This window comes from Crinia signifera, chromosome 2 (assembly GCF_055691185.1).
Source record: "Crinia signifera chromosome 2, ASM5569118v1, whole genome shotgun sequence".
NCBI classification, from domain to species: domain Eukaryota; kingdom Metazoa; phylum Chordata; class Amphibia; order Anura; family Myobatrachidae; genus Crinia; species Crinia signifera.
Window position 1 is genome coordinate 297,626,271 of NC_139218.1, and position 27,507 is coordinate 297,653,777.

The following is a 27,507-nucleotide window of genomic DNA, read 5'->3' on the forward strand; positions in this document are numbered from 1 at the left end:
GGTGGCAGGTATGTGCCAAAAGCCCGAGGTGGGATTTGGGTGGCAGGTAGGTGTCTAATTACTTACCAATGTTCCTCCTTTTATGGTCACTATCTACCCATGTTCTAATTGCTACCAGAAGAATAATAAGCCAATACACATAAGATGCTGGTTAAACAGATATCATAATGAATTCAGTGAACTCCAATGGGCTCCATATAGTTTATGGAAATTGTATTGTATTTAGGGTACTTGTGTATTTTGGCGGCGCCCATCGCATCGCATACCATAACGCATACGATGGTATGCGATGCGACGCGATATCGTACAACAGTGCACGATGGCATACAATTTTGAAATTGTATGCCATTGTACATGGCATACAATGCCATACGATGCGCTGCGATTAAACATTGTATAAGCACCCTAATGGGTGCTTATACAATGTTAAGCACCCTAATGGGTGCTTACAATGTTAAATGCACCCCCACGCCAACCCCCACTATAAACGTGAACCCGAAGCGTGGCGAGCCCGCGAGGGGCGGCGGTACGCGTTCTACGACATTTTCATACCCCCACTATCCACGTCGGCGTGGAGTTGAGAATAGAATAGTGTGGCGAGCGCAGTGAGCCACCGAGCCCGAAGTGTGGCGAGCGGACGCGGATACCTGTGAAGCCCGCGAAGGGACGCGTTTACCTGTGAAGGTATCCGCGTCCGCTCGCCACGCTTCGGGCTCGGTGGCTCGCTGCGCTCGCCACACTATTCTATTCTCAACTCCACGCCGACGTGGATAGTGGGGGTATGAAAAGGTCATAGGACGTGTACCGCCGCCCCTTGCGGGCTCGCTGTGCTCGCCACGCTTCGGGTTCACGTTTATAGTGGGGGGGTGGCGTGGGGGTGCACCACCCCCCCACTATAAACGTGAACCCGAAGCGTGGCGAGCACAGCGAGCCCGCAAGGGGCGGCGGTACACGTCCTATGACCTTTTCATACCCCCACTATCCACGTCGGCGTGGAGTTGAGAATAGAATAGTGTGGCGAGCGCAGTGAGCCACCGAGCCCGAAGTGTGGCGAGCGGACGCGGATACCTGTGAAGCCCGCGAAGGGACGCGTTTACCTGTGAAGGGGGGTCAAAATCGCGTCGCATCGCATCGCATGCCATCGGGTGCATGGCATGCTATGCGATGCGATACGTTCATCGTACGACGGACATCGGGGGCGCCACCAAAATACACAAGTACCGTATTTAGTTTCCATATGTTATGGTGGGCATACATTAGGGTGACTTCTCCCCTAAGAGACGTTGCCCACAATCACCCCTTGAGCCACCCAGGAAGGTCCCAAGTGGCAGCACTGCATGCGGTCCTTTTACAGGCGATATATCACATGGGATATTCGCCAAGCCTGCCTGGCTCAGAAGCAAGAGATTACTTGTGCTGCCGGGAGCGACTCGCAGGCTCCAATGCGATGCCCACAGGACCACGTATTGCATCAGACCTACTGACATTCACCTGCAATGTGGTCTCTTTTTCTGTGATTGATCGCCACAATCACAGGAAAAGAGCCCAAATGGCATGTGAATTGCATAGTGTATGGCGACCTTTATTAGGATGGGAACTAGAAAAGAATGTTTACAGTTTTTGTATCCGTGCTTGTTCTTTCACAGGCTTACATTATAAACCAATACACATTGTTTTAACAGTGCCCATTCCTCTTTATATTAATCATTTGTCAGTTGTTTAAAATAGAATTTCAGTACTGTATAACAGCAATACTGTAACTATTGAAAACTCTCTGTACCGTTTATTACTAGGAGCTTGTTAAAAGCAATTCTTTAGCCCTAAAGATATGATTACATTAACTGAATATTAAATTAATAGTTTTGCTTTGGTTAAAACATTAAGCTTGCCTATGAACCAAATATTTGGTATTTTTTTTTATAAAATAAGCCCAAAACTTGAAAACAAACTTTAATTGGAAGCAGATTCACAATATATTTGCTTCTATATAAAACAGAATAAAATCACATATTTCCTGAAACACCGAGCACTGATAATATCTCTGTTTTAATCTGGGCAAAAAAAAAGGCTGATATCCCTCTGCATACTTGCTTGTTTGAATTAAGGAGGGGTATCACTTTCCTGAATACATTACTTATTTGTTTCAGGGAACATTTGGTCACATACCAGTTTGCAAGTTAAATACCGAAGCTTTCACATTCCAACTGCTTTTCCCAGGATATGTAAAGGCATAAGACTAATGGACATTCAAGATTGAGCATTTCTATCTACATCAAACCCAGTGGATTTCAATTTGTTTCTTACACATGCTTACAAAGCAAGTTTATTTGCTTTACTACTCAAATGGATACTTTCCTATTAATAATAGCGAATGTTGATGAAGAGTGATGCCAGATCATATTAGAAATGCTTTCGTGATATAACACACAGTTGTTTCTTTTCAAGCTTTCAGTGATGACTTGTTCTGAATAGGCCAACAGATACGACAAGGCAGAACAGTCGATAAAAGAACATTTATTTACATAAACCCCTGTACCTATTAGCATTCCCCTCCTGTTAACGCAGGAAGAGAAGGGTTCTTGGTGACCTGTACAATTCATTAAAGCTGTCTGAGGGCATTGCTCAATTCTATTTTAGACTCCAAATGCAAAATAATGATTCTCCCACCCACGTCAACAAAATAGTTTTATATATCCTTTATAGACTTGCTGATGTTTAGTTATTTTAATACATTTCACCATGTCACATGACTCTTCAAGCCTTTGTTCTCCGAGAATAAATATTGTAATTAATTAGCATAAACTCAAAAAGAAATCGCGAACAGATGTTAAAAATAATGCAGTATTTCCAAGTGTTGTCTTTTATTAATCCAAAATATCTTTCTAAACTGCCCCGCTATTAAACGCCATGTGTAGTAACATCTGTTTGTTTGTTTGCTTGTTTTTTTTTTATAGCTTCTCAAATAAAGCATCTAAACATGGCAATGCTACACGTAACAATCCAATAACTGTACTAATCAAAACATGCTAAATGAATAAGCAAAGCTTTGAAAAAAGCATTTTACAGAATGGATGAAATTGCAGCGTAATTACATTTTATTTGATCCCACCAAGGCACTCTAACTGTAAAGGAAACTGCATTTTTATGCCATTTGTTTGTATTCTTATCTGCAGGAGTTGGAAATTAACAGCGTTGCTAGTTTGCGTTTACTGTTAAGCCTGGAGAGCGAGAGATTGCTTTGCAAACAGCGCAGTTATTATGTCTGCAGTTGGTACTCTTTGTATAAATTATTGATCAGCTGGCTTATTGCTCTTTCTGCTTAATGGATACAAATATCTGCTTGAGCAACTTTTATTACCTGTTGATAGATGAATTAAGACACGTTGTACTGGAAACAAGCAATGATGGCAAAGTACAATTAAATAATAGCATAGTGTTTGCCATCATTAATAAAGATAATGCAGTTTATGAACAGGAGTTTGTTACCATTTCTGTGTGTTTAGCACAGTTTATGGTTTGGCAAATGTGTGTATACATTATCTTTAGACAAACAGGGCATTTAACATTTCATTTAACCCATTAACCACCTCCGAGGAATCATTTCAGGACAGAAGACTGTTTAGCACAGTTTCACTTATGTGTTCCAGCACTGCCAGCAGCGATGTAATGCAACTGATGTTTTATGCAGCATACTGAAGTAGACACTTTTATATGTCCTCTCTGTTTTAAGCCTTTAGCGCAGCCACCTGCTGGGAGAAAACTGTACAATGAAGACTTAGCAATATTTAACACTAAACTGCCAGAAACCAGTGTTCTCCCATACGTTAACAATGAACGTGACTAGCGTCCTCATGTAATACTTAATCAATTAACCAGAAAATACAACTCAATCACCATGGGAGGATGCCCTCAAATGATTGTTATTGTAACAGAACTGGATCACTGTACTCATGGGAAACATTTTGTATAATTTCTTTCCTTCATTACATTATCTAACATATATGGTTCTAGAGTATTATCCAGGCCAACATAAATTATATCTGCTTTCGTGCAACTAGTGAAGCATAAAATACTCTATTTGCAGGGTCAAGTTATTTAATGCTGTGCTAAATTACACAGTCACTTACATGACTCTTAAAAGAAGAGGTCGAGTCAACAGTTGTCAAAGAGTCAAGGTCCCACTGATACATTATATAATTATTAATGACACACTAACAATAAAATATTAAACTTCACTATCAATTGCTCTTTGATTTGTATGCTGATTGCCACTCTTGATCACATATATATCTTTACTTGCGCAATACTTGAATTTGTGTAATTGAAGCTGTAATCAACCTATAAAAGGTGTCTTAGGAAAGATAAAATAGTTTTGTATTAATAGTCAGTTATATAGTATATCACATGGTATTGCTATATCCGTTTAACTGTAGATGCTCTTTCATAATAATGAGCTTGCATAATTAGGAGGGGAAAAAAAAAATCTTCAGCACATTTAATAGTTATATCATGTCTGTACAGAAATAAAGTATCTTTTATCTAGTCATAACGATTTATCATTTCCCATCTAAGAAAAATCAATGGTGTGTGTACACAAGGTGGTGCATTTCCATTTATTGTATATGGCATATTCTCAATCCTTTTTATCACATAGAGTTTATTACAGTTATACCAGTTTCCATGATCCGAATATTTAAACGTGGCTGCTTCAAATAAATACAGAGAGGAAATTAAAGGTTTCTTAATTAGTTCAGCAATTACGCTTTCTTGGTCGCATTTTAATCAGGGCAGGCTTTATCAAAGGACAAACAGAACAATTTGCAAGTCTTTGAATTTTAAACAGCCTTATTGATTTCAGTACAATAAGTCATCTCTTGACACAAGCAGGAAACTGAAATGGTTACAATTTGCAGTCACAGCTACAATAAATTTGAAAGAAAAATGGTTTTACTAGATATTGCGACATCCCCCCCCCCAAAAATACAGGGCTGTCTAGTAGTAAATAAATAAAAAAAAAACATGAAAAGAAAACAAACAGCAAATTATAGCAAGTCCATAACTCACTGTGGTAAGCAGAACACATCACTTGTATATATTCAATGACAACAGTCTGTTCTTTAGCAGAATTATACCCATGTCAGAATTATCCAATCACATTTTTAGTCCTAAAACATTTTTCAGTGTCTAAATAACAACTGCTTTAGCTGGTGGATTCCACAAATTCAGTAAAAAATGCTATTGGGAAATAAGAAAAATGTTAAGAGAAGTAACATTTAGGCATTTACAATTCCATGATCTGGGAACACATTTATGAATGTTTTATCAATTATTTTAAAATCTTTTGATTCGGTGTGTGATGTGTATGTCATAGCTATAATGAGAAAAACACTGGCTGTCTTCATCCATGATATAAGGTTCACAATGCACTCCAGTGTTATGATGCTGAATTCGAATTAAATATGACTACATTTCAAAATGGCTGCCATCTATTTATCATAATGTGGTCACATGACTCATATGTCATCATACATACCATTTTTCAAGCCCAATCCAAAATGAAGAAGGAAGCACCACCCCCTGAATTTCACCTGGGAAATCATAACAAATGGTTTAAATGGAAGAACCATAAATTAGTGTTGTAAAAAAAATAATAATAACGTACTGTATAATAAGGCTGAGGTGATTTAAAACACATCTAATAAGCTGTAAGGCCATGAAGATATTACACTGAGGAGAAAAATGGGTCTAAAAAATAAAATAACAACAGGTGACCTTTATCAGTGTTTGTTCTAAATCCTGCATAAAAAGTGTGTCTGTGGAGTACGACAATATTGTACAGTGAGGATTAACAGGCCAAATAACCATTTTATGCACTGTGCTCTAGTCTAAACAATTCAAGCAAACTTTAATATTGTAATGCAATAATTGATTGATTGATTGATTTCCATAACAGGTTGAAATTAAATAGAAAAGTTGACTAAAATAAAAAATTCTAAAAATAGACTTTTATGTTAAGTGTGAGCACTCTTAAGCAGGCCATACAATGACACGATTTAAACCCTTTTCACCTGATTCTGACGGACGGATCCAAAAAATTGGGTGAAAAGTGCCAAATCGTATGTGCCTAACCTCCGATTCCAATCCAATGCACAATCCTGTGTGTGTAGGTGCAGATACAGAGATCCAATGCACACGGGATTTGTTGGATCTGGCAGCACTTGCTGTGGGTCGTATACATTATATTGTATGTTAAAGGACCGCATATGATGTATCCAATGTGGCGCAGCTGGCGGGCAGTTGCGTAATTGTCACATGCAAGGCTGCATGCAATAACTCGGATTAGTATAAGGGGGCCTTTAAAAGCCAATTGAGGTACAGTATGTCCCATCTGCTTTGGACATAACTTTTTTAGGAGGAATAGTTTGGTTCCTATGGCTTCATGTATTGAGTGTGAGAAAGTGCTATAGTTAATAAATGTAGTCACTATGAACATAGGAGTACTTTAAATAAAGAAATAAATTGGTATGGTACGGCCATTGTTTAGGGATACCAAACAATGGGTTTGATTCTGGTTCACTTGCAAAAGCAAATTCACTCTCTAATGGACAAAACCATGCTGCACTGCAGGTGGGGCAGATGTAACATGTGCAGAGAGTTAGATTTGGGTGTTATTTTGTTTCTGTGCAGAGTAAATACTGGCTGCTTTATTTTTACACTGTAATATAGATATCAGTTTGAAGTACAAAACCCAACCCAAATCTAACTCTACATGTTACATCTGCCACACCTGCAGTGAACATGGTTTTGTCCATTAGAGAGAGAATTTGTTTTTGCAAGTGAACCAGAATCAGGCTCAATGTTTGTTACCCCCAAAACCTCAATGTTTGTTCCCTCCCCTTTAGAATATAAGTTCTCATGAGCCAGGCCCTCTCTCCTGGTGTGTTTGTCTTGGAATAAATCTGCCACCCTAATAATTGCTTCCCCTTATGGAACTTTATTTATTTATCATGTAAGTGTCCTAAATTGCCTTTATACTGGTAATTCCTTATTTATTTTTTGCTCATTTATGTATTATTAGGTGCTGCGGAAACCTTGTAGCACCATATAAATAAATTATACTAATACCTGTAATGAAAATCAGATACTGTCATAATGCTGTTAAAAAATGACTTAATCAACGCAGGCATGTTGACCTGATCAGAAAGATTACCTATAACATACCTGTAATCATTTTCATATGGACAGAAATAATGTTATGACTTCCGATGATGCACTCTCAACTGGTGTACATACATTTAGACTCCCAGGTCTTTTAACTTCATCCTGTATAATAAAAGGCTAACTCTGCTCCACACCTCTATGGGGGGAATTCAAGTGCTTTCCATGCCGGAGGACACTAGATGGCGCTTGACAGAGCGATTTGACTGTTGCTTCATTCAGCTGCACACGGCCACCTGTGCTGACATTGTTATGTTGTGCTGTCATTTTGACAGACGTAACTAGTTAGAGTATATTTGTCACACTTCAGGTATTACAGACTAATATTTTATAGCTGTTATTATTATGCCTCCAGCAAACAATATAATGCCAAACCATTAATTAAGATGTTATTTAATTTTTGTTTTCCATAATTTATATTAACAGGGTTTTATTGATTTAAGGCAGCAGAATTCAATCTATGGTGCTAAAGCTCTTGCAAAACAGCAAATCCCAGTATACTATGGGGCATTTGGGGACTTGTAGTTCCACAACAGATTCATGGTTAACAGAAGTCTGATCTAGAACTAAACTTTTCAGCAACATCTTTATAGCTCTGAATACATCAGACCCTCAATTCCTATATATTGATTGATAGGAAGATATCCAATTCAGAATTCTTATTGCAATAATACTATATTGTATCACTGTGGGGTTAAAGTGAGGGGGAACGCAGTGGAACTGAGTTCCACCACCTCTTATGGTGACGGGAAACATTTTAACCTCCACATTGGCCCTGCACAGTCATTCTCACAGAAAAGCATTCTAGTTTGCAGGGGGACACCAAAAACCTTACCCCTAGCCCTGTCTCTGCCTATTGGTGGTAGGGGAGGGAGTGTAATTAGGTGGCATAGACAAATGAGTTCCCCCACCTCTGCATGACCACTTTGTGCCCTGACTGTAACCATTTGAGCTGATGCACAGATTGTACAGAAGGGAAACAACACGTGTTGGAGCTTGCTTTTCAGAGAGTAACAACTGTACCCAGATGTGATATATGTATAATAATGGTGTATGTTACCTGCTGAAGGGAAATCTTCCACTTGTAAGCTCCAGGGTGAAGCTGCATTTAGCAGTAGCAATCAGCAGCAGTGGCCCAGGGCATGATGTTAGGTGACGGTGAGGGGGTGGGGGCTGGCATGCAGTCAGCTGCCCAGTACTGCACAGAGTGAATGGGGCAGTGCCAGGCGGATAAAGTTTCCCAGGCTGGCAACAGCAGGCATGTAAGGAGCTAGAGAGCTGTCAGCAGAGGGTCAGCACGCTGGGCAGCCTGGCAGGGGCACATCACCAGTAAGTGGCAGCAGGGCTGCTCCCAGTGCTCCCACCACCAGCGTCCAGGGGGGCTGCAGCTGCGAGTTGCCGGAGCTCCTCCCCCCTCCCTCCGCACCGTGTGACAACAACAACCCGTCCAGCACAGAGCGGCGGCAGCCAGCAGCACTCCTCATTCTCTCTGTCACTCCTGCGGCTCCATCCCTGCTCCATGTGCTGCCGGAGAGAGCCCGGCTCCTGCCAGCCGCCTCCTCCTGTCCCAGCTCTGTGCTAGAGGTGCCCCAGTGCCTGCTCCTGTCCTGCGGGGACACAGGGGACAAGTCCTGCCCCGAGATAAGCACTTGTGTCCCACTCACCTGTGTGTATGTAGCTGCTCTCCTGCTTCTCCATCTGCTTCTTCTGCAACTTTTCCCCGCGCTGCAGCGCTCATCGCTAGTACTCTGGGAGGAAGCCGTATGTGACCATGGCCGTGCCGGCTGCACTCATCCCACCCACTCAGCTGGTGAGCCCCCAGGCAGTGATCCCTACGTCTGCTCCCTCCTCGTCCACCAACTCGTCCTCCTCGTCCCCGGTCCCCTCTGTCGCCCCTTCTTCCTCCGGACCCAGCCTATACCGGCCGGAGCCCATCGCAGCCACTACGGTGACATCCAGCATCAGCAGCCCGGCCGCCACCAACATCAGCATCTCCAGCAGCGGCAACCCGGGGACAGCAGCGGGTGGCGGCAACAGCAGCAGCAACAGCCCCAGCCTGGCAACTAGCAGCAGCCTCAGCCATCATCACAACCTTATCCCTAACACTCCAACCACCTCCAGCAGCACCACATCCACCTCCACCTGCAGCAGCAACAGTGCCCCCAGCACCAACCTGCCGGGGAAGCCGGTCTACTCCACCCCGTCCCCTGTGGAGAACATCCCTCAGAACAATGAGTGCAGGATGGTGGACCTGAGAGGTGCCAAGGTGGCCTCATTCACAGTGGAGGGCTGTGAGCTCATCTGTTTGCCCCAGGCATTTGACCTCTTCTTGAAGCATTTAGTTGGGGGGCTGCACACTGTCTACACCAAGCTGAAGAGGTTGGAGATCACCCCCGTGGTGTGCAATGTGGAGCAGGTCCGGATCTTGAGAGGATTGGGGGCCATCCAGCCGGGGGTCAATCGCTGCAAACTCATTTCCAGGAAGGATTTTGAAACCTTGTACAATGACTGCACCAATGCCAGGTGGGTGAGGAATAGGTGTCTCTCAGTAGCGTGTCTCTGTACAACTTAATGCAGTACATAGGACAAAAGTTACTCAGCATGTACTTATGTGTAGTTATTACCCATAGCACAACGCCTACCCATAGCACAGTGCCTACTCTTACCCATAGCACAGTGCCTACTCTTACCCATAGCACAGTGCCTACTATTACCCATAGCACAGTGCCAACTATTGCCCATAGCACAGTGCCAACTATTGCCCATAGCACAATGCCTACTTTTACCCATAGAACAGTGCCCACTCTTACCCATAGCACAGTACCTACTTTTACCCATAGAACAGTGCCAACTCTTAACCATAGCACAACGTCTACTATTACCCATAGCACAACTACTACTATAACCCATAGCACAACACCTATTACCCATAGCACAGTGCCTACTCTTACCCATAACACAGTGCCCACTATTACCCATAGCACAACGCCTACTATTACCCATAGCACAATCCCTACTATTACCCATAGCACAACGCCTACTATTACCCATAGTACAACGCCTACTATTACCCATAGCACAACGCCTATTATTACCCATAGCACAACGCCTACTATTACCACATAGCACAATCCCTACTATTACCCATAGTACGATCCCTACTATTATCACATAGCACAATCCCTACTATTATCACATAGCACAATCCCTACTATTACCCATAGCAGAGTGACTGGCCCAGCAAGTATTAAAGGTACCCATGGCACAGTGCCTGCTACCACCCTTAGTACATTGGCTGGCCCAGCATGTGTTACTGTTACCCATAGGACAATGGCTGGGTGAGCATCAGTATCTAATTCCCATAGCACATTGCTTGGCCCAGCATGCATAACTGTTACCCACAGCACAGTGGCTGGCCCAGCATGTATAACTGTTACCCACAGCACAGTGGCTGGCCCAGCGTGCATAACTGTTACTCACAGCACAGTGGCTGGCCCAGCATGTATAACTGTTACCTACAGCACAGTGGCTGGCCCAGTGTGCGTAACTGTTACCCACAGCACAGTGGCTGGCCCAGCATGTATAACTGTTACCCACAGCACACAGGCTGGCACAGCATGCATAACTGTTACCCATAGTATAGTGGCTGTGTAAGCATGTGTAACTATTGGCAGGTGTAGTATGTGTAAAATGTTACCCATAGCAGTCTGCCCATCATGTCTAGCTATTACCCATATTAGCCAGCACAGCACATGTAGCTATTACCCATAGAACAGTGGCTGGCATGCGTATAACTGTTACCCACAGGACCAGTGTTTGGCACAGCATGTGGAACTGTTACCCATAGGACCAGTGGCTGGGCGAGCATCAGTAGCCATTAAACATAGCACAATGGCAGGTGTTGCATGTGTTATTATTACCCATAGCAATTAGCCTAGCATGTGTAACTTGCCTATAACACAGTGGCTAGAATCCATGTTTCATATATGTCACAAAGTATGCAGGGTTTAATGCTCACTCATTAACCTCTGCAAACAGGAATTGTAACAATTAAGATACATAGTAAATATCGTATTGTTTATATTTGTATTGAGTAATAATTTTGCTAATTCAACTCTGTATATCTCATAAGAGCAATCTTGAGTCTTCCAGTATCAGTGATTATAGCTTAAAGAAAAAAAAACTTGCTATAATGGTTCAGAGACTTCCAGCAGGTGGTACTGACATGGTTGTCTGTAGTTGTACAGGCAGCAGTGGCTAGTCCAGGAATACCTAATGATGGAGTCTCTCAGGGTCTTTCTGAAAGCTCCTCCTAATACTGTCTGCTGAGAAGAGTTTTCTAAAAGTTTCTTGCATGGGGCACTTAACTTTTCAAGAGGTGTGTGTTTTATTTGTGTTATTTGTGTTTGTGTCTTTATGTTTTGTAGGTGTGTGTTTGTGTGTGTTTCTCTATATTGTGTGTGTGTCTATACTGTCGTTATATTGATATGTGTATTGTTATATGTATTGTGTCTGTGCATTGTGTGTCAGTATTTTGTATGAGTGCATGTGTGTGAGTGCGTGCGTGTGTGTTTGTGTGTGTAATTCAGACTGTTATTTAACTGAATACTTCAAACTTAGCATTTTTCAGTTTCTGATGCATTGTGTTTATATTGTGCTAGCATCTACTCTATTGACTATAAGAATCTGGTTAACTGAACAGCCCTTTAAATCTGAAGATCGTTCTGTCGCTACACCCAAATAAAATATATGTATATAAAATAAAAAATGTACATATGCTTCTCAGAATGAAACCTGAGCGGAATGTAGTATACTCCTGTTTGATCCCCTCTGGAAACATTCGGAAAGTTTAGTGTTGAGAAACAAATAGAAGGCATTAAGGCAGATTGTTAAACGGAGCAGGGGAATTGAAATAGGTGTCTGGAGGGAAGCTGATTAAAAATCAGTGCTAAAAGTCATCTTGAAACATTAGACAGGCAACCAGAAGATTATTTCTGTAAACAAACAAAATAAACTATACTCCAGGGGGAAGGGGACTTCCTGCTGAAGTTTAATTTATGGCATGTGGCATCCAGTGGATGGTATAGGTGTGATTATTGGTCCTAGTATCAACATGTGACAGCTAGTGGAATTCTCCAGGGATTTAGATGTTTGGATATGAGGAAAAGAGCAAGTGACCTAGTGGGACACTAGAGAGTTATCTTTTCCCAGGGGGATAGCTTTCACTAGTAGCCACAGTGCTGGATACAAACCATAAATTCACTGACCCTTTGAAGGTTTTATTATCCTGCAAGATTACAGTACACATGAAATTTAAGTGTATAGAAAGGTCAATCAAGCTCTCTAATAAGCAGGAGGGATAGTGGCTATAGTTTAATGATTAAAACACAGATAAGATGAGGCAGATTATTTACCAATCGCAACAAGTTCTGTGACACCCGCCATGGTACATATAATATATATATACACACACACACACACACACACACACACACACACACACACACACACACACACACACACACACACACACACAATATGTAAGAAAAAGAACATCTTTTTTGAAAACATTAACAACACAACGTTATACCATTTCCCCACTGTCTACTACACCATACTTGGTACTTTACTTTTTTAAACACATTTTAAGCACAAATATCTGCCACTGATACCAGAAACTTATATTTCATTTTTAAAAAGGAAACAAGATCACAATATTTTAAATTCAGAGAAATATATAGAATTTTTTAGAAAATAAAAAAAATATTAACTAGATCATAAAAACATTGCATACATATTTTGTAATTCAACACCAAACACACATTTACACTTTTAAACCACTGCTAATTATTATTATTATTATTATTAATAATAATAAAATCATTTTTATTGTTAACATCAGGCAACACTGCAGATAAGAAAGTTCAATGTGTGCAGGGTATTTAAACAAAGAGCAAAACATACACACATTCCCATGCTTTAAGATCAATTTAGGAATGCTTTTGTTGAAAAATGTTACATTTGCAGTTAATTAGTTGATGTGTTTATCACCACTTACTTGGAGATCTGACCTCTAACCTCACCTCATTTATTAGTTATTTTGTCATATATGGCATATTAAGGTCACTGAGACATGACTGGTGGTGAAAACAGCATATTTAGCCATACATTTGTGCAAATCCAGAAACAGAACACAGACATCAACCTTACTTTGATGAGATCAGATTCAAACATTTTTTTAAACTGTATAAACATGTTTGTTGAGTACGAACATATTTTACAATAAGTTGTATTAAAGTTTGTTTTTATCTTTTTATTTTGCTATACGTAAAATAAATCTCTACTAAAGGGTTACTGTTGCTCATTAATAGTGCTGGCATCTATTTATATCACATAATAGTTGATTTGGCTGCTTACTAATCCAAAAGGAATTCAATTTATGTTTGTGAGTTTTAAAAGTGTATCATAATTAATTTGCTCTGTATTGTTTAACGAATATTTGGTAATAATAAAATATAAAAACAACCTTTAAAAGCAGAACAAATATTGAACTAATAGTAATTCTGTTTCTATTATATGTCTAAATGTGTAACTTGCCTATTTAGAGTTTAAGTTCACTTTGTAAGTGATCAACTTGCAGGTTGCATCATTTTTTTTACTCAGTTACTTTATTGTTGTACTTTGGATGTATTGGCTTCTTGGTGACTTCATATATTAATTTCAAATGATTGAGGTTGAGTCATAACTGTGAAGAATTGTATATATACAGTTTATATGCAATGGTTTCTTTTTGTATTATTTTATTGTATTCCCTATATACTTAAACATTTAATGCATTACATATAGAATTATAAGTTACAGTTATTTTTAAAGAGTTTATCTTTTATGCATTTTTTATAGTTCATTGCATTTTTTTTGTATAGCAGTTTTATACTACGTTTAACAACTTTAAGTCAATACACCCGTTTGTCACTGTCCATTTAAAAGTGTATATGATTACCACAATTAAGGGTTAAATTTTTTTGTTCCCTGGTTGAAACGTGTATTTATTTTTCATTCACGTTGACGTTAAACTGATAAGAGGAGATTTTTGGAAAGATCACAGTATGCTCCCTGCTACAATATTTTTGAATACAATTGAATTAAGGTGAGTAGAGGCTTCATTTCCACATGGTACATACCATCTTAAGGGACAAAATATTAATTCAATTTAAATATCTACATTATATAGCAATTGTAAGCATATTTTCTGTATTTTTAAACACGTTTATGCTTTTATCAGTCAATAACTTCATATATAGCCAATATTTTAATAATTATGGAATATCATTAAACAGAACAAATATATTTTTATTTCTTAGCTAGCCTACATAGATTTCAAGCATGATTTAAATACCTCCAAGCAAAATACAAAACGTGAAACCCAAGCATAGATGACATGTTTATTAAAACTTACTTTTTTAGGCAATGCATTGCTAGAACATTGAGTAATCTGCTGGATATAGCATGCTATTACCGAATCATTGTCAAATTCACTGAGGGGGTTAATAGAAAAACAAGATGCATTTTATTAAAGGTTGAAATCATATTTTCTTGATCTATCATCTTTGGAAAAGTATATCTTTGAAAAATCCATATCACCTGTCATAATCAAAATTTAGTATATATAGATTACCTTTCCAAAGGCCCTCAAAGCAATTTACACTTATAGCCATTCTGTTACTACTCAATTACAGTTGGATAGCCAGAAGCACAATTAAATGCAGCTTGCCCAAGGTCAAACTAGGAGTCACTTGTACTGTCATAGAAAACACACAAGGTTTCACTGCCCACTATCAAGCTACACATTGAATAGCAAATGCTTATCAAACATGACATGAAATTAGTTGTGAACTGATGATATGATAAATGTATACAATTTAAATATTTGGCATTAATAGTTAATAAAAAATGATAATACTAAAAAAAAATTAAATATGCAAGGTATCGTACCAACTCAATGCTAAAGGTGAAATAAAAGAAAATAAAGATTAGTAAACGATGTATACAATAATGTCCTAAAGACATGAATTGACTGATTGTGCAAAACTGCATCTAAAAATTGGCCAAAAGGTATTTAAATCAATATTTGTTGATCTATAAACATGATTTCAAATATGTAACAGCATTTTAATGCAAATAACTGTTATTTCTTTGTGTTCAGCAAGTGTAAAAAAATATAATCGAAAACAGGCATTGGGAAAGTAATATTAATTACACAAATAACATTATGTTAGTAACATTATTAAAGGAACAAAAATCCTTAGAATCTATATTTCATTGACAAATAGCTTGATTTATTGTGGCATTTTATGTTGTTTAATAAAGTGCTGCTGTTCGTTATATTATCATGTACTGCTTATTAAATGATTTAAATTAATATGTGCTTTAGATGTCGTTGTATGGAAATATAGACGACTGATTGTCATTTGTAGTATATACCATGAAATGTCATTGAAAACCAGAAAAGCATGTAATGGATTACTCTGGAGTTTTAGTGTTAATCCTTGCAATAATGACAGCTTCTGCTGCACTATCATCCACATACATCACAATTGAATTGGCTTTCGCAGAATGTTCTAGTACAGGTGAAAGAGTACGATCATTTTAACACTTACTTGTTTGCACAAGTAAAACCGTTGGATAATTAAGGGAGTCTTATAGTTATAACAAGTGTATCTAGGCATACAGAAGGATAACTGTTAAATAGCACTAAAAGCAATGCATTCAAGATGCCTTATCAAAACTGCTATAGCTGATAATGTACACTCTAAAGTTATGTAGTGTGCCTCACCCAAGAGTAGGTAGGGTAAGTAACTTCTCTCCCTGCATTAAAATGTATTGATTTAAGCAGTGTCATTACAAAATAACTTGCAAAATGTCTCTTGGTGCCACCATACACTGAATAGCATTTAAAACTCACTTTCGTTCTAAAACTATTGATTCTCGGGATTTCACTAGTAACGAGTGAGTCAGTACTGTAAATATTGTATATACACATATTACACATAGACACAGCTCTAATGCACTAGACTGAATTTGTAGTGCTGGACAATCGATGGGGGTTACACTTAACTATATATACTTGCACTAGAAACTGGGACTAGATTTTTGCTCATTTTACCTATTATTGAAATAATTACACATACTCTATTATTGATTCAAAACGGATGATATCTAGAATAAGGTTACAGCTTTTGTTTTCCCAACCATCAGCTTTTTAAGTATAGGGTGGATGTGAACTTTTAACCAGTACTGGGTCAGCCATGTTTAAAGCTGGCAGAAAATTCCTAGGGAAAGAAACTTGACCTGCTTCTATGAAACCATAGAATTACATTTATTCAAGTCCCATGGGAAAAGAGTCAGCAAATTCCATCCCAGTTGCTATTGGAGTCATACAGGTCATCTTTAAATTATTTTATACACTTTTGATTAACTGTTACAAGTAATAGATGAAACACACAAACACACGCACACACACACACACACACACACTTATACACGAATAACACAACACAGTGTAAAAAGCAAAAACATTTTTTTTTTTAAATTTACTTTAGTTTTATCTATGTTGCACTAAATTCCCATCCGTGTCACTTTCAAAATGAGTGGCCACATGTCTAATGCTATTACACATCACAGGTGTAAATTGGAAAGATGTCGCTGTAAATGTGGAGGATATAAATATCCAGAATTTTAAGGAATTATTGTTTTAAAAACATGTTATTATAGTTGATATTTTTGCCCAATAAATGTAATGCACACAGATTACAAGTAAGATTAATATGTTGCTTATGACAGTTTTGTTACAACATTTACTATTCACAATATTATATATATTTTTTTAATATGATTTTAACTCTTTTCACACATACCGCTATTACTATATTTAATTTATATCCTGAAAGTTTATATCAATGACTAATGTTTAACACCTTTATAGCATTCCATATAATATATTTAGTAATAAAACTAAAGCAACTTCTAGCAAATCACAATAGCTTACATACATCGAGTTAACTATGGTATATAAATTAAAAAAGTGTGTAGATTTGCAATTGAAGAAATGTTTTCCTAGTGTAGTGCAAATTATTGGCATTCCTTTACTTTTTGTGTGTATGTCTAGGTAAGGGAGGGGTAAAAACGGTGGAGGATGGGGAATGAGCTGATTGAAAAGGCATATCAAAGTCTGGTCTAGTATAGAAAGGTCTTTGGTGGGTGCATGACAAGGATGCTGTTTGTTTTTCATACAAGTTGTTTGTGATTTGAGATACCCGGGGGAAATCTCTTGATCATTTTCACATCTGTTCCTGTCAAAGTGGGTGCTAAGATACCGGTCACCCAGCAACCATGTCCAAGTGGGAATAGGCCCGATAATAACTTCAAAAAGAAATGACAGATGTTAGATTATGATGAAAGACAAAATCCATGAAAAATGAGCTCCTTGTATTCAAAAATTTGTTCAAGTACCTTCATGCAAATTAAATGAATACAGAAAATTTGCATGCAGTAATTTATATGTTTGTTCACTCAGAGGAAAAAAAAAAAGAGAGTTACATTTGAAATCACAGATTTTCTCTAGTAATTAACATACAAGGCAGTGACTTTTTCTAAAATGGGATTAACCACCTGGGCTATTTAGTTTCACTAAATATGTAACATGTTTTTGTGTTTTCCAACAAATGCTGCGACCATTTTATACATTGAATTACATGATTATAAAATGTTTAAAATATTGTTACAGATAGATATGTTTTCAAGAATTATTAGATTATAAATCATCTTGATTATATATAATATTCATTAATAAAACATCAGCTGAAAGAGATTTAGCGTTCTTAAGTAACTGGTCAAGCAAAGTTTCCTCTGGTCTAATGTATTATCATATTACATAGACACATATGCAGCACAAAAATGTATTAATAATTGATATATCCTAAAAATCATTCCAGTTCTCCTAACAACATAATTATTGGGATGTTCACTCAACAATCAGTGTTTGGGAGACAAAATGGAAATGTTCATTTAGAGAAAGGACTTTGAGTCTTCGTTTAGCAATGTCTAATGTGGTCACGTAGAGAAATTGATTTTCCTCAGAAATTAATTAATTTTTCATATCGCCTTAAGCTGCAGTTAAAAAGAGTGCATACTTGCCTGTTTTTTTCCAGAAATATTGCCTAATCATATTAATACCATTGCCCTAAGGATGAAAAGATAATTGTACAAATGCATTTGGAAATATGTATCACTGAGTATTTATGATTAAATTATGCAAATAACCCAGTTCTCATCCTTTCCAGACACAGATTGTCTAATTAGGATTGATATGCTGAATAGATGTTCCAAAATTTGAATACAAGCATGTCCAAAGAGCAGAAAATTGGAAATGACAAGGCTGAAATACTAAGAAAACTGCCTTTTTACTTCTCCATAAATGTCTTGGTTTTGCTCATAGATTTAAATATTATATTCCGTGTTGCCTTGCATCATATCACATGTGTTTCTAGAATGCACAGCAAGCCGTATTTACAAACAAGCGCCGTATAAGGTTTTACTATCTTAACGTCTCTATATAACTCTAACCTCTGCATAAGCATCTTATTAACTGATAGTGTAAATGAATAATTAGCATTCAGAAAACAGCACACAATGCCATATTTGTATAGTCCAGGTTTTTGGAAACTTTTATGTTTTGGCTTTTCATTTATGGTTAGAGTGTAGTTGTGCATTTGCGTGATGACTGTAGCTGATGGGATGTTCGACAGCAGTGTTGCTGAGATAGAACTTTCAGAGAAAATGACTAAAAAATATAGTGGCTTTTTCTATTTCAGCCATTGTTAGCAGTGGGTAGTCAGTGTGTATGAACTCGGCTGGCTTCTGCTTCCCATCTGCAAGATGATGGATTGCTATGTTTAATACATTTCAGCTTTTGTCTAACTGTGCTAGCACAGACAGCACTATCAATGACAACAATTGCTATTATGAACAACTCTGCATATTATAATATGGACATGCAAGGAGTAGTCAACTTCTTAAAAATGCTTTGTAATTGCTAAAATGTAAAAATAAATGTTTTATTTATTTGATATATTTATTATACCTTTTAACTAGAGAATGGAGAAATTGTTTGTGCTACTTATACACTGTATGGCCACTGCATGTTCTGTGGTTCTGTGCGTGTGTATGTATGGAGATATATAGATAGATAGATATATAGATAGATAGAAAGATAGATATGTGTAGATAGATGGATAGCTAGATAAATCTATCTAGCTGTATAGAAGAAAGAAACATTGAATCGAGGTGGAATTAGCAACAGAAAATCCTTGCTGTAATGTAATGTTGGCTGTAAATCATTGCTTCAAATGGCACAGAATTAGCAATTTATACAACAGATGATTTGCTGTTTTTTCAATTGACTTACTGGTGTTATAATCACAACACCATTAGCACAAAGCAAACACAATGAAACAATGAAAATAGTAAAAAAAAAAAAGAGCTGTTACAGTATTTGTATTTTCAAACAATGTTTTTAGAAAGCATATATTTAAATACATTTGGCAAGATAAAATTTAATTCAGTCTATAAAAATACTTTTATATTTGCAGGATGCTTGCACACTGTAGAGCATATTAGCAATACATGTATGTTACAAACATTAACATTTTTTGAGAAATAACATCTCACAGCTCATGGAACAGAGGGGGTGGATTTTTAATGTCTAAGTGAGGGAAGGTCTATAATGAAATTGTGTGCCCGTGCTCTGTCCAGAGTGCAAAGTTGACTTGAAGTGAGTACACACACAACTGTTCCTGCTGTTTGGCCAATTTGGATGTAATCCAGCTGTTTGATTGAGTGTCAGGATCACTTCTAGAGCTATAGGGGCCTCTTGGTGCACAGCCCTATACAGATCATGTCCAGTTAACTCATGACTACATTAACAAAAATGTCCAATAATAATGCTTTTATGTGGCTAATAGTACTTCTTTTTATTTATCAGTTTGCATAGCCAGCCTTAAAGTCATTGCTCCTAAACACTTACCATGTATTTTAAAGTGTTTTTATATCGTGGTCATTAGCTAGTTTCCGTGTTTACAGTTCTGGATTTGAGGATGACCTCACAGATGAAACATCAATGAATGACTCATTCTAGTGCCTGGGCTATTTATTCTCAGCGGCTTTTCTATAATAAGGCAGACTGAGGCAGCTTTCTGAGGTAGCTCAAGTAACAATATTTATGTCTTGTAGTTTAAATAGACACATAATACAGAGGTTAATAGTACTTTGTGTATGGGATAAGAATGGTACTGTAGCATCTCACTTACAGCTCAATTGATAGACAAACCACTGGCATTTATTTGTTCATATTTGTGCAGCCCTCTATCAATATGGCACATTTGAAGGGACCCAATGAATATATTTTAGTGTTCCTTCTAGGAACTTCGGCGGGCAGGGCGCTGCTTCAAAGGGGGCAGCGTGAAGGGGGCGGACTGGGCCTGCCGGCGTCACTATTTTGGGCGGTCCCGGGCCGCCGATGTCACAAAAGGGGCGTGCCTGGGCAAGAAAAGGGGTGAGCCCTGTTGCCGCCGTCACAGAAGGGGGCAAGCCTGGCCGCCCCGAAGGCTTTGCACTGCCGGAGAAGCGCTGGGCATCGCTATCTACAGCGGTGCCGGGCTTCCCCAGTCTCACCTGCAGGGAGGAAGGCAGGCTGTTTTAGCGGGGTGCTGCCAGAGAGGCAGGGAGTATTTTGCCCTTTAAAAATCGGTCAGGGCGCAGCGCCCCGCTAAAACAGCCTAGCGGGAACACTAATATTTCAGAGAAATTAAGCCATATTGGCCATGCCATCCAACCCCACAGAACTCCCTGAGGCACTAGCATATCAATGATAACACTGTGTTACATAATAAGTGAAGAAAAAAGTGAATTGTGTAATTATTATTATAATTTTATTTATAAGGTGCCAACAGTACAGTGAGACAAAACAGTATTACATTGAATAAATAACAAAAATAGAGTACAGGTAAAGAGCGCCACAGTTCAATACACATTACAGCTTAGATATAAGTAGTGAGGACTCAATTAACATACAACTAGAGGCTTGAGGCCAATGATGGAGATGGGTGTGACAAAGATGGTCACTGAGTGTTTGAGTATGGGAGAGCTGTGAGTGAAATGTGAAGAGAAGTGGGCTTTGACAACAGGAGGGAAGAGGGCCCTGCTCGGAGGAGCTTACAATCTAGTAGGAAGGGGAGACAGACAGATTACATGAGGTGCAAGCAAGTGGGCGGTGGCTTGATAGCAGGATGTAGGCAGGCAGGGGGTCGGAGAGTCAGCTTCAGGGATAGTTTATGCATTTGATGAATATGGAAATGTTATTTCACTCTGATGAATTATGGAAAAGTTATGTTTTTTTCTTTTCCTATAGATGTGGTTTATATACAGGAGAAGGAGGTAAATGTTTACTCCCTCTATAACTGCAAATAACGGGATTTAAGTAACCAATTAAAATCACTGTGCAGAGATATGACAGTGGACAGGGAGCAACAACAACAAATCAGCACAGTTAAACTTTAGTATACATTACACTTGGTTTGTTAGTATGTATTAATAGAAAATCATGTATTTGCTCTAGTTTATAGATAGGGTGATGTCTGAAGATACATAAAGGGTGGTATTCAATTGTTTGATCATGCCCGTTATGCTTTCTAAAGAGACAGGAGATCACAGGGCAATATTGCATATATTGCATATTGTGCATAGCGGCTAAAACCAACCAAACTAATGGGCGCGACATGATTATTCCCATTCAAGCTCTTAATTGGAAGACTTTTACACATTTCATCTCATCACCCCCGGGGCGGAAAAAAAATTGAATACCGTCAGTGGGTGAGCACAGGTGCATGGACATTGAAAAATAATTGAATATTGCCCATGGCTCCCTACCTCGGGGGTGGTGAGCTGAAATGCATGAAACACCACGACATAAGTGAGTGTTCAAATAGGACTTTTCACGTCACGCCCATTAGTTTGGATGGGTTTAGCTGCTATGTGCGGCTAATCCCGACACTAATTAGCGTTATATGCATGATAAAAAAAACATCAATTGAATATCACCCCCATCATCTCCTCTCACTATAGATGGGAGATCAGGCGCAAGCAAACAACTAAATAATGCCCTCAATTTTGACCTGTCAGTGGAGATACATTAGGTTGGCAGTATGGTTATGGAAGAAAGTACTGCACAGTTGTCAATTTCCTTATTTACATTACACATTAATATTTATATTTCTAATGTTTACATGTTTCCAAAGAGTACTTATGTTTACATTACCATATCACAGCCTACACAAGGGTTAATGTCCATCTAAATACTAATTACTGTATTACTTTCACCCTTCTATCAGCGGATGGTATTTCTATCAGTGGTTGGTATGTTTGCAAAAATTCCTAAAATATGTCTACTTGCAACCTGATTCTTTTGCAGGCAGCAGGCCAGTATTTGATGTAATTCACTGAGTGTGCCTGTGCTGTCTGTGTCTGTGCAACAGGTAGTATGAACAGCTTGGCAGCTTTGCAAGCAAATATGACATATTTTGTGAACACTTACAAACAGGAAGAATGATGACCATTTTTCTATCTAGTTTCCAGAGTGGAATCTTTCAAACCTGCCAAACCAATATATTGAGCCATCAGGGCCATTGATATATAGTGTTCCCAGGAAATATAGAGGGGGTGTGAACAAATTTGAGCGGCGTAGCCATATACCCCTCAGAAAAATACTATGTATGCTAAATGATTCTATATGCTATATAAGAAACTGTAAATTACTACCTTCTATTGTTCCTGAGTTCTATTAAAACTTGTAATTTATTTAAACATTTCCTTTGTGTCACCTATGTCCATTCCTTCCTGTAAACTGTACATACTCAGTTCTTTCAATTATTCCTTATACATTTTGTTATACAGCCCATGCATCCCTATAATAGCCAATCTCTTATGTATTAATGCCATCTGGGAGATTGAGCTTTCAGAATTGTACATAGTTCTCACCAGTGACCCACTAGTAGTCACCAAGAAGGCGCAAACTACTCAGTGGTACTGTAGCTTAGTCTTTCTCACCATGTCAGAGTCCTACAGGTCAAAGGTTAGCAAGCAGGTGCCTCTACATATGTATGCTTAACAGTAAAGTATATGTAGTGTAGATGCAGCAGGTGTGTTAGTATACAGTTACCAGTAATGAAAATACTCTCCATGTAATGTTGAATAATTAAACAAGATAGCTATATTTCTGTACAGTCTTTCACCTTTCTCTTCTCCAACACAGATCACTTATCTACAGCTAGTTAGTTTACAGTTCAATAACTTCAGATCTCATTACAGGTTGTCTTTTTACAACTCATGACAGTCGTAAATATTTGGTCATTGCATGGGTCACTGTATCTCTTGACTCTGGAGCTACCTCTGTCTCTCTCTCTTGGTCGGATATTAGCTCTTTCCCTCTCTGCTCCTTCTGCAATAGAACCTTCACACTAATAGGATCACCTACTCATAGTCTAGGACTCCTTATCTCTGTCACAGTTGCAATCTGAAAACAGGAAAATGCACATTTAGGATACTCCCTGGTGCCTGTCTGAGAGAGCACACCTACTTTCAGAACTCATCACAAACATGTTGATGTACAGTAGTGACATCATCCTCTAGCCCACGGGTGTCAAACACAAGGCCCGCGGGCCAAATCCGGCCCGCCAGACCTCGTCATGTGGCCCGCGCAAGGAGATAGCACGCAGGGGCAGTGTGTCTAAAACAGGACTGCTGCAGGCCGCGTCCGCGGCCGCCTTACCTGTTCCTCTTCTGCCGGCGGCCATGTTCCTGTAGGCACATATGTATGCGGCTACAGAAACATGGCCGCCGGCCTCCACGGCTACGTGGAGGAGGGCCCGGCCGCCTGTTCCCTCTGATGCCCGGCAGTGACAGACACTGGTTGGGGACGTCATGACGATGACGCCGCCCGCCCATGCGTCTGTAGAGAAGTAGGAGCAGGCAGGGAAGCTGGACCAGGAGTCGGGGACAGTGTGGCTGCAGCAAGCAGTGAAGAAAAGCTGGAAGCCGCAGCAGCTGCAGGACAGACGGAGAAACAGTAAGTGAGGATGAGGATCACACTCACAATAAAAAAAAAATATATCTGCTGTTTCCTGAGGTGTCCCCGTGTATAATAATAATAATGCCATGACACCACAGGCTGCTCCTCCTGTATAATCATTTATGTGTCATGGCATTACTTTTATTATATTATACAGGGGGAGCAGTCTGTGGTGTCATGGCATTATTATTATACAGGGGGAGCAGCCTGTGGTGTCATGACATTCATTTTATATTATACAGGGGGAGCAGCCTGTGGTGTCATGGCATTATAATTATACAAGGGGACCTACAGATACAACCGGCCCTTTGAGGGTGACCAAACTGCTGATGCGGCCCCCGATGAATTTGAGTTTGACACCCCTGCTCTAGCCATTACAGATCATTTGCTCTGTATTGGATACTGGGCTGTTTCCAGCCATTTACTCTGTGTTCTACAACATATCGCTCAGATCTGGAATCCAGACACTTACAATACGAACATTTGGTTATTGTTTAAACTCACATGTTTTGTTCACTCTCCATATCACCTTACTTACATTACATTATTTTTTATTTCAGATCTTAAGTTGCAATGCATGGTGGTTTTTTTTATTTACATTTCCCCTGCTGCTACTAATATCTGCAGCTTTGGGGTAGGGGTACTGCCAGGCTGCCTGATTACCAGTGATTGGCTGCATGGCAGGCACTGGGGGAGGGAACTAGTAAAGCAGTGATTGGCTGCATAGCAGGCACTGGGGGAGGGAACTAGTAAAGCAGTGATTGGCTGCATAGCAGGCACTGGGGGAGGGAACTAGGGAGCGGAATCTGGACTATACATTACAACGATTTCAGGCCTGAATGCACAATCTTGAAGGTTCGTATGATGCATTGTGTGTGGTTTTGTGCACAACATGAGGTGTTTTTATATGATTATGATCCAATGAGCGGGCCTGCAGGTCATGAAATGGATCTCATGTGCTGCACACATGATCTGAAGATGCTACTAACGACCAGCATGCTGGCAATTGCAGATTTTATGATAGATCTTACGTGAAATGACACACATAGGATCTCCCTTGTGGCTGGGAAGCTGCCGGGGAGTTCAAGAGAGATCGTGACACAATCCAGAAAGGAAGCTGACATGTATTAGGTCAACTGTTAACAGGTTTACCACTATTGGTCGACAAGCACAACTGTAGGTTGACATGGACAACAGTTAGACACATGCAAAGATTCAACGTAGTAATGATCAACACATGAATAGGTTGACTTGAGTTTCAGCACGATTTATTGTTATCACTTTTTAACTTTTTCATACTTTACCATCCAGGTTTTCTACGATTGGGAAGGGTAAAGTGTACTGAGCATAGAGGTAGCAGAGTGAGGTAAATGGTCCAAAACATGGAGTGTCAAGCAATACACTAATTTTACGTGTCGACATTTTGCTTCTGTTCATGAGAATTCACTAGAAAGTAATGAATATTCTATTTGCCTATGTCACTTGGACTATTACATTGTGGTTGTTTTTCTTGGAAGATTATTGCAGTCGAAAAGCTGACCTATTAAATATTGCACTGTCAGAGCTGAAGCAAAGATGTCTTGGAATATAGATATTGGTTTTGTTATCTTTAGCAGAAAAAAAAAGACTCTTAAATTACAGCAAGTTGGCACTTGCATGTCAATAAGCTTTGTTTTACTTCCACAGCAGAATTCATTTATAGAGCTTAGCATTTATTACATGATTTGCAATTATGAGCAATTATGAGCTACTTCTCAGTTTCAGAACACAAATTAACTGTACATTTTTAACATTTCTGAAATACTCTTTGGAAAAGTTGTCAAATAACCCATATTTTCTTTATATACTCACTCCATAATTAAATAAGCTAACTAAAGTGTTGCATATTTTATCTTCACTTCACGATAAGGCAAAAGTCATGCATAATTTGCAGAAAAAAAATTGTCGTAATAGACGTTAAAAGCTAGACCAATGAGAAATTCCATTATATAAGAATATGATTTCTTAGCAAACCTGCAATATTTAATACTGTGGCTAACATTAAATACAACATAAACCCTAGAAGAACCCCATCCCCTGTTACTAGGTAAGGCTATTTTGAAATTATTATTAATATATTATTATTTTTAAATGCACCACAATGGATCAGCAGCACACATTTAACTTTTGTGTGTTTGGCATTATAACATTTGGGGGTGGGAGTGTAGTGAACGGAAAGTACTGCAGAGGAGTACCACTTCTTTTTAGGTGCACATATTTCTTTCTGGCACCATGAACATATAAATCAGTACACCTTCATTCTGATTTTTTATGCTTGTGCGCACAGTTTCACATAGTATTCTATGACTTTGGTCTTCAACTATAATGCACATTCCTAGAAAATAAAAAATATCAAATTTGGACTTTTTGTCCTAAATACTGCTTCTTATGCTGTATTGCATTTTAATATTTGCACCCTCTCTGTCCTTTGAAATTTGTAAAACTGTCTCTTTCTCCAATCAGAAAAGTTGTTATTAGTATAATTATTATCATTACTTTGGAAACTTAGGGTTAGATGCACTAAGCTCTGGAGAGAGATAAAGTCTTTTAAACACAACCTGTAACATGGCATTTAGGAGCTGATTGGCTCTCTCCACTTAACCCTTTCTACAGTTCTGCAAGTTCCCTGTCAGTTCGCACCCATCAGTGCAGTCGGGGGGCGTGGGGCAGCGGCAGATGGATGCGCCCATGAAACCCATGGGTGTTCCCAAGAAAATGCTGGGTGTTCCCATGGAAATACAGCAGTGACACAGCTGCCGTTGGTGGGCAGCTGACATCACCGGATGTCAGCTTCCCGCCCGGTTCTCGTACAGAGTGCAAGCAAAACTAAGGCACCTGAGAGTGCCTTAGTTTTGTGTGTACGCTCCAAATCATTCGCTGGTCAGTGACCAGCGAGAGATTTGGTCTCTGCACCCAAGGCTGCAAATGGATGTTTATGCAAAACATCCATTCGCAGTCTTGCGAGGAGCACGGCGAGCGAGGCAGGGGCATGCAGCGCTGCCAATTTCGATGGGATGGAATGACAACATCTAAACATCATCTAATGTGTATAGACTATGTCACTGATGATG

General features: G+C 39.0%; 1 protein-coding gene and 1 long non-coding RNA gene across 9 annotated transcripts in view; one reads left to right on the plus strand and one right to left on the minus strand.

The window, feature by feature from the left end:
• Positions 1-1,110: 1,110 nt before the first annotated feature.
• LOC146057530 (uncharacterized) lies at positions 1,111-9,419 on the minus strand. The gene is made up of 3 exons (XR_014469740.1): positions 8,279-9,419; positions 5,534-5,588; positions 1,111-3,749 (listed from the first exon to the last, which is right to left on the minus strand). It is a non-coding gene; the product is annotated as an uncharacterized LOC146057530 (long non-coding RNA).
• The window catches only part of DACH1 (dachshund family transcription factor 1), a 326,897-nt gene continuing 307,790 nt past the window's right edge, over positions 8,401-27,507 (plus strand). For 2 of the 8 annotated variants that reach the window (XM_083168877.1, XM_083168875.1), the window contains exon 1: positions 8,404-9,741. In XM_083168877.1, the coding sequence (XP_083025003.1) occupies positions 8,990-9,741 (752 nt within the window). In that variant the 5' untranslated portion in view covers positions 8,404-8,989. Of the gene's footprint in view, positions 9,742-27,507 lie in introns of all 8 variants that reach the window. The other 6 variants (XM_083168874.1, XM_083168880.1, XM_083168873.1 and 3 more) reach the window with 5 other exon arrangements.